A 13,182-nucleotide genomic window follows, 5' to 3' on the forward strand; every position below is an offset into this window, starting at 1 on the left:
GGCTGATGGCGGGAAGGATTTGAGGAGGAGGAAACACCCAGGCTCCCTGGGGATCCTTTCCCATCCAACAGCTACCTTTAGGACTGTGCCTGGAGAGTGGTGTGGTCATGATCCGAGTCTAGGCATGGGGGTTCCCACTGACCCAGAGAACAGAAACTGGAAGCTAATGAAAAGACTTAGGAAGATGTTGATTAGAAAGTCTCTATTTCTGACTTACATGTGCCTAGGCAGATATGTACTATCATGTATCTGCACAAGTATATGAGTGAGCACACATGCCCCACTGAGGAGGACAAGTAGGAAAAGTTCTCTATTTCATTTCATCTACACAACCATCAAGGAAAATAAGGCTTTTTAAGACCATTTTACTGATAAGGAAGCCAGGACTCCAAGAGCAGGGCAGAGCCAGTAGTGGTGGAACCCAGGCTCTGTCCCTTCTGGCTCTGCCTGTCTCAGGCAGGTTGTTGGGAAGGAAACCCATGAATCATGAAGGCTATGGCTCTGGTTCAAGCCAAAGAGGGCCTGTGATTCCAGGACTTGTGAGCGCCATGTGAGGGCCTGGCTCACAAGCTGCAGGAGGTCATAGAAAAGAGAGAGGATTGTCCCTGCCTGGAGTTGGTTAAGAGCAGTGCATGGAAGAGGTTTTAAAAAGAGTCAGACAGGCACGCGCTCCCTCCCAGGAGCACCCCTGTGCCTTTCTCTTTCCCCTCTTCTTCCCCTAAAGACACACATTTCCTAAACTCTAAGGGACCCCAGGAGACTTGCAATCAGGAGAGCAGTGGGCAGCGGCAGCTTGTCCTTGGCTAACCCCCTGACTCTGTCTCCAAGCCCCTCTTTCCTCTGACTGCAGTGAGCCAAAGCAGTTCTGCCTAAGCCCTTCCTTGTTTCGCTCTCCCCAGTTTTAATAAATCTACTCTCAAAATCAACAAATCACTAAAATAAAATAAAATAAAATAAAATAAAGGAGCCAGACAGGTGGGAGGACCTAAGGAAGTGGAAGCAAAGATGGAATCCCTGCATTGTGCAGTAGCTTCCCACACTTTCCTTCACTGACTCTTCCCAAGGATCTTGTGAGGTGGGTATTGTCATCCCCATTTGAGAGACAAGGGGACTGAGACTCAGATAAAATAAGCAGTATGTTCAGAATCACGTTACTGGTAAGTGGCAAAATTCAGGTCTGATTCCGTTGCCTCTGAAACTCAAAAAGGCCCCACAGAGACACACACAAGATCAACCTCGTGCACAGCAACTTTGTGCACAGAGCCTGCGGTTGAGAGTCTGGAGAGCTTAGCTGTACTGCTACCTCTTTTAAAAATTTCCTGTGTGACTCAGGGCCACGGCTTTCCTCCAGGAGCATCAGTATTTCTATTATAAAATTGGCCTGCAGCCATCTTTTGGAGACTGGTGGACATTGACAAATCCCCCAGGGACCCCACTGAACCTGGGTTCATTGCTCAACACGTGCACTTACTCATGGGGCCAAAAGGCACAGAGAGTGTAAAAGTTTCTGAGCACATGTTGAGCGCTGTCTGCCTGGTCAGCCTGTGTTCAGTGTAAGGCATCCTCTGAGCACATCCCAGGATAAAGCCCATGCAGGGTGCTGGGGCACAGAAAGTAATCAGACAAGGTGCCTGCTCACGGAGTAGTTAGAGACAAATAAGAAACAGATGAATTCTGACAGTGTAATGAGGAAAACAGAGAAACAGAGCAGGTCCAAAGTCTGGACGTAGCGGGGAAGTGTCAGGAAGGGTCAGGAGAGGCTTCATAGGCCGGTCATGATGAAACCACACTGGGATAAAAGGCAATCGCCAGCAGTCATCTCTGACGAACCTTCTGGGTCTCGAGCTCCCATCTATCATGTGGAGAGAAAGGATTAGAACAATTTTCCAACTTTTCTTTTTCCATACCTCTTAAGCTTCTAGAACCACACCAGGCTCTTATGTATCTAAAGCAAAACAGGACAGCAAGAATCTTCCAGAACTTCTCAAAGTCCTTAGTTCCAGGATGAGTTCTGCTGTTGACTGGGCTATGAATGAGATATTGAATATTATTTACTTAACCTTTTTAAAAAATCTTTGCCAACTTCATTAAATCTAGTAAAGCAAACAAGAAGAAATTAAGAGTAATTTTACTTAAAAAAAAAAAAGAATAACTTTACTCAACCAAGAGAAAATTAAGAATAATTTTACTACCCGAATCTACTGAGTATTCTTTAATGTGTATCCCCATGTGTTATATGTACATGTGTGTTGTGTATGTGTTCTACAAGTTATGTGTGTGTCTGTGGATCTGTGGGTACCTGCTGCTGCTTTCCTGTTCCTCTTAGAGTCCTGGGTTCCCTGATGCTCAGAGGTGGAGAGAACCCTGAAGCATTGAATGATTCTCTCCCCTTCTCTGGGACCCAGTTCCCTCTCCTATATAAATGAGGGACTTGAACTCCATGATTTTGAAGGACTTTTAACTTCATCACTTGCCTTCATTAGAAGGTATAAATAAGAGTCAAGGACTGAGCCCTGGCGGGGTTCCTCAGTTGGTTGGAGCATCATCCTAAACCAAAAAGGTCACAGGTCTGATTCCCCATCAGGGCACATGGTTGTGGGTTCGATCCCCAGTTGATCCCCAGTCAGGGCACGTATGGCACATATGGGAGGCAACCAATGGATGTTTCTCTCACATTGATGTTTCTCTCTCTCTCTCTCTCTCTCTCTCTCTAAGGGACCAGAATTAGACCTAAGGTCCACACTGGCCTCAGGAGAGCCATGAAGCTCCTGGTCTAAAGTAAAAGCTGTTACAATGCAAGACTAAACTCAAAGACCCCAGCCCCACCCTAGCCAAGCAAGGGACAGAGTCTCCATGTGATTTGGAGAAAGAGAGGACTCTCATCCTAAATCCCCTTAGGGCTCTAAGGAGGCACAGGGTTAAAAAGCAGCCATCCGGGAGATGGCGGGGAAGTGTCCTCAGGGCCTACTATGGCCCCTGCTGGCTCCTGATAAGCAGGAGGGCTCCCACCCTGATAGCCACTAGTCTGCTTATCAGGGCCCCAGACCACTCCACCCAGGCTCAGACTCTCCTCCAGTCCACACCCTGATCACTGCCCCCTCCACCCCAGCCTGGAGCCACAGCCACAGACCTCTGGTTGGATGAGATATTGCTCTCCTCTACCTCTAGGACCCCTGGGTTCTGTCCATGCTCACCTTTAGACTTGACTCCCAAGGATTAAGCAGAAGCCTAGACAGTGAATGGCAGTAAAGTTTGGCATTGATGCATGAAGCTTTTACTCTGGTAAAGGAGCCTGAACTATTTGTGGGGTCTCTGAGTAGAGGTGGCTTGGCAGGAGGGGTCACTGGGAGGCAAGAGCAGATATAATGATGATTCCTCACTTGATTAGAGCACCTTGGTTTATAAAGGTTTCTCACACTTATTTCTCACTTAATTCTTACAGCTTGGTGAGGTATGTATTACCACCAAGGCTCAGAGAGGTGGCACTTTGCCCCTAGTCATGCAGCTCATGAAACAGTGAAAAGGAGGGAAGGAAACTGACATTGGTTCTATACATGGTAGGTTCTGATCTGAGTTTGAGATGAGTGCTGGCTAAAAACAAAATTCAATACCTGGCTGGGTAGCACAGTTGTTTACAAAGTGTTGTCTCCGATATGCCAAGATTGTGGGTTCAATCCCCCATCAGGGCACATACAGGGATCAACCAATGAATGCATAAATATAGTGGAACAACAAATTGATGTTTCTCTCTTGCTCAAATCAATAAGTAAAATGAAAAAAAAAGCATAAAAGAAAACACTAAAACAAAATTCAACCAAGTAAATTTGAAGGTCTAATTGGCTTTAAGGGATTCAGGAATCTCATCTCGCAACTAGAAAGATGCTCCCAGGAGTTATACAAAATGAAAGGTTTTTATAGGAAGCAGGGTGGAGCAAGGGAATTATTAACAAAAGAAAATATTATTTTGGGGCCTTAACTTTTTTTAGGGGCATGAGAATAAAAAGGGTTTTTGTCATGCAGATTGCCTTTTCTTTCAATGAGGAATGGAAGGGCGCACATGACAGATGACCTTACTGGTGTTTGACCAGGAAATTCCAGTCTGTTTGATTATTACATTTCTGGGGAAGGTTGAAACTGCAATTAGATCAGGTAATAAATCTAGGTTTGGTATCACGGGCTTTTAGCATGAGTGACATCATTTTTGGGCCTCCGTTTTTCTCTTGAAAAGTGCTCATATCATCTTGGGAACTATGAGCTGGATATGAATAGCTCCCATTTTATATTTGAGAAAACCGAAGCTGAGAGTACTTGGTCCAAAGGCACAGAAATGGGTGTGGCAGAGTTGGGACTGTCACTCAAGGCCTGGTACCTCTAAACCTGGGCTCTCTCAAGGGACTCAAGCTGCTTTCAAGAATATTCCATGCCCTGGCTGTGTAGCTCAGTTGATTAGAGTGTCATCCCAATACTCCAAGGTTGTAGGTTTGATCCCCAGTCAGGGCACATACAAAAATCAACCAGTGAATGCACAAATGAGTGGAAAAACAAATCAATGCCCCCCTTTCTTCTCTCTCTCAAATCAACTTTTAAAAATTAAGAAAAGAAAGGAAGAAAGAAAGAGAAAGAGAGAAAGAAAGAAAGAAAAGAAAGAAAAAGAAGGAAGGAAGAAAGGAAGGAAGGAAGGAAGGAAGGAAGGAAGGAAGGAAGGAAGGAAGGAAGGAAAGAAAGAAAGAAAAAGAAAGAAAGAAAGAAAGAGAGAAAGAAAGAAAGAGAGAAAGAAAGAAAGAAAGAAAAGCCCTGGCTGGTGTGGCTCAGTAGATTGAGTGCTGGCCTGTGAACCAAAGGGTCGCCGGTTCGATTCCCAGTCAGGGCACATGCCTGGGTTGTGGGCCAGGTCCCCAGTTGGGTGCGTGGGAGAGGCAACCACGCATTGATGTTTCTCTTTCTCTCTCCCTCCTTCCTCTCTCTCTAAAAATAAATAAATAAAATCTTTAAAAATTAAAAAAAAAAAGAATATTCCATGAGCCTTCAGATATTCAACAAAAGACCTGGCCTGTGGCCTTCAGTGAGCAGGAGGGAAAGGGATAAAGTAGGAATTAACTTGTTTGAACCCTTTCTGTGGGCTGGTACTAGCACTATGCTAAGTGTTTTACTAGCAGCTAATCACCTAGCTCTCACAACTCTGTGAACTAAGGATTGTCATTATTGCTATTTACAAAGGAGAAAGGGGACAGTCTAAGAGAGAAAATGACTTGCCTGACAGGGCTACACCTTTGTCCCTCTGACTTCCCAGGCCAAAGTCTCTTTCCTCCCCCACATTACATTGAGTTCAGTTCCATGTCAGTCATTTGACATGAACATTTAATCACTACTCTGTGGTAAAGAAACATCAGTGAATAAACCAGACCCTTACGATTAGATTATTTACTTAATGCGAATAATCATACAAATAATGAGCCCATAACAGGGGGATTTAACTAACCACGGAAGACTTCCTTGAAGAGGTGATGCTTAAGAGATCTGAAGTGGGAATAGGAGCTAACTAGACAAGAAAGGAATGAAGATCATGCCAAACATGAACAAACATGTGCCAAGGTTCTGTTGCATCAGGAAATAGAACACCTCCAAGGAACCAAAAGAAGGTTGGGTCCCTCCTCCCACTCCCCTTCCTGGCCTCATCTGCCCCTGTAGAGGAGGGGTGTAACTGCCTCCTAAAACACATACCAGACTATCTAGGTTAGAAAAAGAAGAGAGAAGCAGATATGCCTCCCCATCCCTGAATGGGGGTCTAAAATAACGGAAGCCCTGCTTTGAGGAGTCTCTACGCAAGAAGTCTCATCTTCGCCAGAGGCAGAGGACAAAATACTGCCAGGTTCTCACTCTAAGTGCCTTGATCTGTGAAAAACAGGCCCCATACATTCTTTTTATTTTTAATTTTTATTTATTGATTTTAGAGAGAGAGAAAGGGGGGGGAGAAACATTGATTCTCCAGTCAACTTATTTACGCATTCATTGGTTGATTCCTGTATGTGCCTTGACAGGGATCGAACCTGCAAACTTGTCTATGGGAATGACGCTCCAGCCACCTGAACTACCAGGCCAGAGCTTATGCTGGCTCCGCAAGAGTTTGGGATTCAGCTGCCTTCAAACTTCCCAGCAAAGGACCCCCAACCCCCACCCAGAGGACCTTGCCATAGTTTAGATGTGCAAGGGGGTCCACCTACCTAGGTCTGGCCTCCTTGGGCTCAGCATAAATGCAGGCAGGGGCCTGGGGACTGAAATTTAGGCCAGAGCTTGCCCAGGAATCTAGAGGTCCAGCTGTAATGAACCTCCCTGCCTTATAGGATTCAACTAACAGTTACACCACCATCAAAAATAAACCAACAAAAACAAAAAACCCAACCACCCACCATAGATGACCTGCAATTAAGCCCTGAAGGGATGGGGTGAAGCTGTCCTTTTTCCTCCCTGGCCTAGCAGATGTATGACCAGCTTCATGGGGTAAGAGTGAAGAGTGAATCCGAGGCTTGGCAAGGTTCGTAAAAGAGTATGTGACAAAGGGCCTAAAAGGGAGAGGGGCCAGTGATTCTCCTTCCAAGATATACAGCAGGGAAAGGGTTAAGGCGCAGGGTCTTACCCAGGAAAGTGCCCCACCCAAGGGAGGGGCCAGTAGATTAAAAGGCAAGGACTTTCAGTGAGAGGCAGAGACAGAACTTCTCTACCACCCCTTTGAGTATTTCGGGCTCCAGGTAAGTTCCCCTCTTCTGGGTCTGTTGTTTTGACCAGAGGCAACCTTATGCCTCATTATGCAATCTCTGGCTTAACTCTGGTGCTGGGTCCCAAAGGTCAGTGGTGTCCAGGCACCAGGGCCTGGTTTCACTGAAGACAATTTTTCCAGGGACCCGGATGGGGAGTGGAATGGTTTTGGGATGATTCAAGCACATTACATTCAAGCTCACCTCCTGCTGTGCAGCCTGATTCCTAACAGGCCACAGACCGATCTGTCCCAGGCCAAGAGGCTGGGGACCCCTGCCTAAGGTGATCTCAACAGATACTTGCTTTGCAGAATTCTCTGGGCCAGTGCCCTTCCGCCAACCTACTTGGGAAGCCCTTGACCACAGAAGCAAGATGCTGTCCTGACTGGTATGGCTCAGTGGGTTGGGTGTCCTCCTGCAAACCTAAAGGTCACTAGTTCAATTCCAGGTCAGGGCACATGCCTGGGTTGCAGGCCAGGTCCCTGGTTGGGGGCGTGCAAGAGGCAACTGACTGATGTTTCTCTTGCACATCGATGTTTCTCTCTTTCTCCCTCCCTTCCCCTTTCCCTAAAAATAAATGAAGATGCTAGCCTGGGAGCTGTGGAGCAAGGACTGGGGAGTTCTGTGTGTCCAGCTCTGATCTGTCCTGCTGTGCCCCAGACTCTGGCTTTTCCTGCCACAGTGCTCTCCAAGCCAAGCTCCTCATGCCCCCTGAAGGGCCCTGGCTGGGATATCATCATATACTGTAAGTTTGCAAAGAGACACTACAGTATAGATGATGTACTAGTCCGGGTACCCCCAGCTCTGGAGCCTGATGAGGAGGGCAGAGGATGCCACAAGCCCACCATGCTCACTGATCAGCCTATCAGCCTGCTGACAGGGCACTTGGGAATGGCGAGGAAACCGTTACCATTACTGAGTTTAGTAATGGTAACGGTTCTCTTGCTACACCCAGAAAACATGCCAAGAAGAGACCTAAGGACCCTGGAGCAGACTACTGGAAGGGAGGGAGACTCCAGCTCGGACAATGGGTGGGGGTGAGGGAATTGGTAAGTTTTCTCTTTCCTGTTCTAAAAAAATAAAGCTGAGAACCAGAATGTTTGTCTTTTAACTTTATTAGCATCCAAGAATGAGGAGAATGATGGGGTGGGAGAGATCAAGGAATTGGGTAGCAGCTGAGAGGGACTATCTCATTCAGGACACATGGCTTGAAGGTGGAGGATCTGAGGGGGGAGGGAAAAATAACTCCTCTCTGCTTACAACTGGCAACTTGGAGAAACTCTGGGCCCAATGCCAGAAGGAAGCAGGGTGACACTGATCCTACCAAAGGGCCAGCTTCTAGACCTAGGTACCTGTGGCCCCAGTGAGAGGAATTACCTGGGGACTGAGCTAAGGTAGGTTCCTTCCTCCAACACAAGACATGGCTGGGCAGGGGACTGTGCAGACTAGGCAAGCGAGACCAGCCAGAGTTGGTCAGTCACTATTCATGCCCCTCACCAGTCCCTGCAGGCCTCAGGCAGGGGCAATTCTGGTCAGTGGCTTCTGTCGGAAGCTTGGGCTGGGATGTCTTGGGAGGCGAAGCAGAGAATAGTCAATTAAGGAGCTTCACAGAGAGGCGCAGCCGAACATCACAGAGAAAGATGTTCATGAGGTCTCGGCCGACCTCCTCTGCAATCTGGGAGATCAGTTGTCCCTTTGGACCAATCAGGATCCTCTGAGGGTGGGATAAAAGAGAGGGACCGTGAGCCTGCTCTCAGGGGTCCCAAGCAGTGGGGGGAAGAACCCCTGCCTAAAGCAGCCTTAGTCCCAAGCCCAGCCCTGCTTACCACATGAGATTCTTTGGGCACCAGAAGCTTCTGTACAATTACCAGCTCCCCACTTGGCCCTTCCTCCCACACAATTGTTTTCTGCACAAGGAAACATGATTAGTCAGGCAGGTCCATACCCCTACCTCTCTGGGACCCAGCTGTCCTGCTGTAGCTGTATCCCTGATAGAGCCCCCAGATCCTTTCACTGGGCCTGTACCTGCTGTACATTGTAGGGCACCTCCTGGGGCAGGTACTCTAGGAGTTTCTCTCGGATCATGTTGGTGCAGATCTCCTCAGGTGTCTGGCTAGTGAGGACTTCACTATGGAACTCCCAGGGCCCTGGCCGGGCCTGTGCCAGGAGGTACTGCTGTGAGCATAGAAGGAGTAGGTGAGCATCTCAGTCCCAACCAGGATTTTCCTACTTACTCTCACTTTCAGGAGGAACTCTGAGGCTTATCTTCACATGGTAGAAGCCAAAGGCCAGGCTAGGGCCAGGGCTGACTGACCTTTAGTGTTTTCACATCCTCCTGGCTTAGGGCTGACAACATGAAGATCTCCTGGAAGTGAGGCCAGCCAATCCTCTTAGGGTCTCCAGCAGACTGCGTGTTCAGGCCCTTAGCTGCTGGGCTGGGGCAATGGATGCCTGGTCCAGAGCGGAAGGCCTGCCTTGTCTTGAGCTTCTTGCCATTGACCACACCTTCAGTGAGGGCTGCTGTGAGCTCCAGGAGAACTGACTTCTGCTTTAAGCAATCTACCTGGGCATGGGGGATGGGCAGAGGATGTGTGGTCAAGGAGATGGGGGCCGTGAAGGAAAAGAGACCCCTTGCTCAGATAGCTGGTGCTCACCTTGTTCATGACAAGGATGCTGGGGACTTGGGAAAACTGGGTCAAGCACTGGAGCACTTGAGGGCAGAGCTGGTTCCGAGTCCACTTGTCAGATACATCCACAAGAACCACAACTGAAAGTTGATGGGGGGGAGGGGGGAGGAGAAGGACAAAGATATGACCACTCTTTTCCTAAACCCCCCAAGAACTTCTAATGGTATGGGCCCTGGCCAACCCCCAACCTCCCAAACTATCACGAATAACAGGCCATGACCATGTAAACTGGGCTTTGGATTCCCATCTTGAGCCTAACCCAGATCAGCAGATTCCATGCTCTTCCATGGATCCTCCAACAAAGAGAGCTCCAGATGGTGCCTAAGGGTCAGACATACATAGTTCAGAAAGGGCCTTGTGATTGATTTACTCCTGATAAGGGATGCAGTATGAAAAGGGGGTTTTCTAGATCCTATGATGGAATCTCCCCTTCCCCTCTTCGACACTTCTGCCCCTTCAACCCTTGTTTCCATAACTATTACCTTTTCTGTTTAACAGGGCTGATCAGGCCAGGTGTGTCAAGTAGAATCTAAAATCAAGGAAGAGAGATACCCAGACCCCCAGGCCCCAGGAGGAAAAATTATGACTGGGATCGAGAGAAAGGCTATCCTTGATATCAGGAGCCTTTTCTTCCCCCAACCCCTGCACCCCACAACTTCTTGACCAAGCTGACTAGATTTTTATCCTCTAGCTTGTTTAAATTCTAGATGGGACCCAGGAGGAAGATGATGACTGTAAATATATGGCAGATTAGGAAGCAGTAAAGACAAAATAAGACCCTTCTGACTAGATGCCAGAGAGGAAAGGTACAGAGAGAATTGCTCCAGGCCTAAAGAAAGGGGAAACCCTCTTTCCTGAGAGAAGTGAGTTTAAACATCATTTTCTTCAGGCCTAACACTATGGGAGGCCCTCTAAGCTTTAGCCTCTGTCCTGCTGCAGGTACCTACCACCTGGGCCTCCTCCTCTGTGATGACCCCCAGAGCTTGGCAGCGAGTGGTGTGCACCTTCTTGGAGACAGGAAACACCTGCCAGAAACAAAGAAGTCCCAAGTGAGGTCCCAGATCCCTCTAAGACAATACCTGGAGAGATAAAAAGGGTGTGTTTGGTTGGGCAGCAGAGGTCGTCAAGGATGCAGCATACTTTTCGGCCTAGCAGCTGGTTGGACAGTGTTGACTTCCCTGCATTTGGAGCACCCAGGAGGACCACTCGTAGGACGCGGGAGTTCTCAGGCAAGTCAGGGCGATGGACCAAGAGAAGATCCTGTTCATCTGTGTGTGGGGGCAGGAGGGGAATGAGAGGGAGTACAATGCAGATCCTGTCAGGTACATAGTTCTACCCACCCACAAAGGGAGTACAGTTACAAGATTAGTGCACCAGGTTGAAGCCAAGACCTGATCATGAGACTTAATTTGTCCATTAATTATATCATATGTAAAATAGATATGATATTAATGGTACCTACTTATAACCTTTTGACAATTGGTAACTGTAAAAGCACTCAGCCCAATCCCTGGCACTTGATACCCAATTACTGTGTAGAACGGCACTGTGCAGTTGTACCCTGTAAATATACATATGTTTGAATACAGATAAACCAGATAAAGCGAGGAATCCCTCCAGTCCTGACAGTCTCACCCTACTCAGGGTGTTATGAAGGCTCTGAAAGCTTCCTGTGTCTTTCTGTATTAGCTTCTTATGACACTGCATTACAATTATCAGTTTATGTGTCCAGACTCTCTACCAGACTCTAGTCTATACTACTTCCTACCAGAATAGAGGATGCTATCTCCCAGGTGTAATTCAGTGTCTTGCCAATACACGGGGTATTTATTGGCTAGAGTCTACTTCCCACGTGGGGTCAGTGAGCCAGCCACTACTCTGCCTGGCCTGTGGTCCTTCAATCTCCTGCTTTATGAGCGTCTCTGTTGTGACCAGATGGGTTCGTTCTGGCTCGCAAATTTAGAACCTGGTATCTCTTTCCTGTGAGAGTCTTCACCGCTCACCTCTCTCGTGGCCTTTAGATTGTTCTCTATAACACAAGGCCAAAAATAATATCCCCGGACTGAGGTGTTTCCCCGATATGGGACTTTCAGTGATACGAACCGTGACAGTCCCGGGCATATCCGTCTAGGCCCTTTACCTCTGTGAACGGACACGGCGGGAACGCGAGAAGTCAACGAACTGTCGGGCTGAGAGAGTCCGAGCAAGCTGTCCAGGGCTGAGTTCTGGCCATAACGCCTAGAAGCCGAGGCCAGAAGGGGACCAGAGAAAGCAGCGCCCGCGACACAGGACACGCACCTCCGCTGACAGCCCAAGAGCGACGGAAACTGCGTCGCCCATACCTTCTCGGCGACATGACCCAGCCTCCAAAACCCTAACACCGTTCGAAAAAACGCAACCCCACGCTGGCCGGGGGCAGCCATTACAGCCGCAAAGCACTCCGGGAACCGGCCGGGAACTCGCCGACGATTGGATGGAGCGGCGGAAAGGCGAGCGAGCCCGAGAGAGTTAGGTTGGCCCGGAGAGCAGACACAGCGGTGCTGGAGGGGGCTGCGGGCGGGCTCACTCTGGAGACTGGCCGCAATCAAGAAAAGGGGAAAATGAGTATTTAGAATGTGAGCCTGATGATCGTGTTTTGTTCTCCAAAGTTTGGTAAAAGGCCCTCATAGCCCAGCCTCCTGAAAGACTACGCCTCCCACGAGGCCAAGCGGCAGAAACCGTTCCTCTAGCGCCTGACTTCACCCGGCTGGAGAAACACGCTTATCGAAGGAGTGGTGGGCGTGGGTGTGGGCATGGCGACCGGCACTGTCTCACTGGTCTCCGTAAGCGTTGTTTTAGTCTTCTCCAGCCCCAGGCTTTCAGGATCTTCTCCCAGTCCCACTTTGTATTGGCCCTAGCAGTCGGCCTCGGCCTCCGGCAGGCTGCGCTTTAACTTTATCAGAGCCTCCTGTAAAGAGTGATCTGTGGGTCGGTGGTCCTGTTGAGAAGCCGATCGGGATTTCCCTCCTGTAAACTTTGGCTACTATCTCCTCCCTGACGTCATTCCTTTTTGGAGAAAAAGGAGAGGGTCTTCGAAGGAAGAAGAAGCTTTTTAATCACCTAGGATCTCCCAGATTGCCGTAGCGGCCTGAGAAACTTGCTTTATCTTGGGCGATTTGTGACCTAAATTGGAGAGATGGGAATTCATTAGGGATATACTATGTACAGGCCCTGCTAGGATGCGGGGGATGTATCAATGAACAAAACGGACAAAATTCTTCCATTACTTGCATGCTGGGGCCATGTGTATGTGATGTGAATGACCTGACAGGTACAGCTCAGTAGAGTGGTCTGGGTAAAAGCCTAAATTGAGTGGGTTTAAGAATGAGACGATAGGAATTAAGAATAGCCAGAATATACTCGTATATACAACTATTCCCAGCCGAACTGAGTGGAAGAGAAGGGTTAAGAGAGAATTTTCTTTTCAAGGTGGGAGCTTTTGTTTATTCATGACCATGGCCCAGTAGAGAGGGAAAAACTGATGATACAGGACAGAGTGGGGAGAATTAATTGGAAGACAATGACAACCAGCTGGCCAGGCTGCTGTTGTTGGAATGGAGGGTGAGTGTCCAGAGAAACTGAGTGACACAGGATTGACAGCCAGAGCAGCCAAATACTCTGATGGCTTGCAAATGTCACCAGGCTCTAGCTTTCAGGGTGCCTGCTCTGTTAGTGGAAGGAGCAGCTTTTTTGGAACATGATAT

General features: G+C 48.3%; 1 protein-coding gene and 1 long non-coding RNA gene across 3 annotated transcripts; one reads left to right on the forward strand and one right to left on the reverse strand.

Annotated features, from left to right (window-relative positions):
* Positions 1-6,699: 6,699 nt before the first annotated feature.
* Positions 6,700-7,849, forward strand: LOC149997951 (uncharacterized). The gene is made up of 3 exons (XR_016514103.1): positions 6,700-6,746; positions 7,064-7,497; positions 7,708-7,849. It is a non-coding gene; the product is annotated as an uncharacterized LOC149997951 (long non-coding RNA).
* On the reverse strand, positions 7,850-11,881 carry ERAL1 (Era like 12S mitochondrial rRNA chaperone 1). Of its 2 annotated transcripts, XM_090291740.1 has the most exons (10): positions 11,580-11,881; positions 10,580-10,707; positions 10,387-10,464; positions 9,922-9,968; positions 9,699-9,760; positions 9,407-9,519; positions 9,067-9,315; positions 8,778-8,927; positions 8,579-8,659; positions 7,850-8,466 (listed from the first exon to the last, which is right to left on the reverse strand). In XM_090291740.1, exons 1-10 carry the CDS (start codon positions 11,860-11,862, stop codon positions 8,344-8,346), a joined length of 1,314 nt encoding a protein of 437 aa, XP_090147866.1. In that variant the 5' UTR covers positions 11,863-11,881; the 3' UTR covers positions 7,850-8,343. The 2 variants fall into 2 exon arrangements, with proteins under 2 accessions (XP_090147866.1, XP_090147864.1); XM_090291738.1 differs by lacking the exons at positions 7,850-8,466; positions 8,579-8,659 and having other exon boundaries at positions 8,723-8,924.
* Between the last annotated feature and the right edge of the window lie 1,301 nt (positions 11,882-13,182).

Source organism: Furipterus horrens, unplaced genomic scaffold (genome assembly GCF_987537825.1).
Source record: "Furipterus horrens unplaced genomic scaffold, mFurHor1.1.pri manual_scaffold_11, whole genome shotgun sequence".
In the NCBI taxonomy this organism is placed as follows: Eukaryota; Metazoa; Chordata; class Mammalia; order Chiroptera; family Furipteridae; genus Furipterus; species Furipterus horrens.

What these genes read in the sequence shown, in the direction of transcription:
- ERAL1 (XM_090291740.1), bottom strand. Translation starts at nt 11,862, where the DNA reads ATGGCTGCCCCCGGCCAGCGTGGGGTTGCGTTTTTTCGAACGGTGTTA. An exon ending in CAGAGGAGGAGGCCCAGGTG is followed by an intron (nt 9,969 to 10,386) that starts GTAGGTACCTGC and finishes CCTTGATTTTAG; the next exon opens with ATTCTACTTGACACACCTGG. An exon ending in AGCCCTGTTAAACAGAAAAG is followed by an intron (nt 9,761 to 9,921) that starts GTAATAGTTATG and finishes TCTGACCCTTAG; the next exon opens with GCACCATCTGGAGCTCTCTT.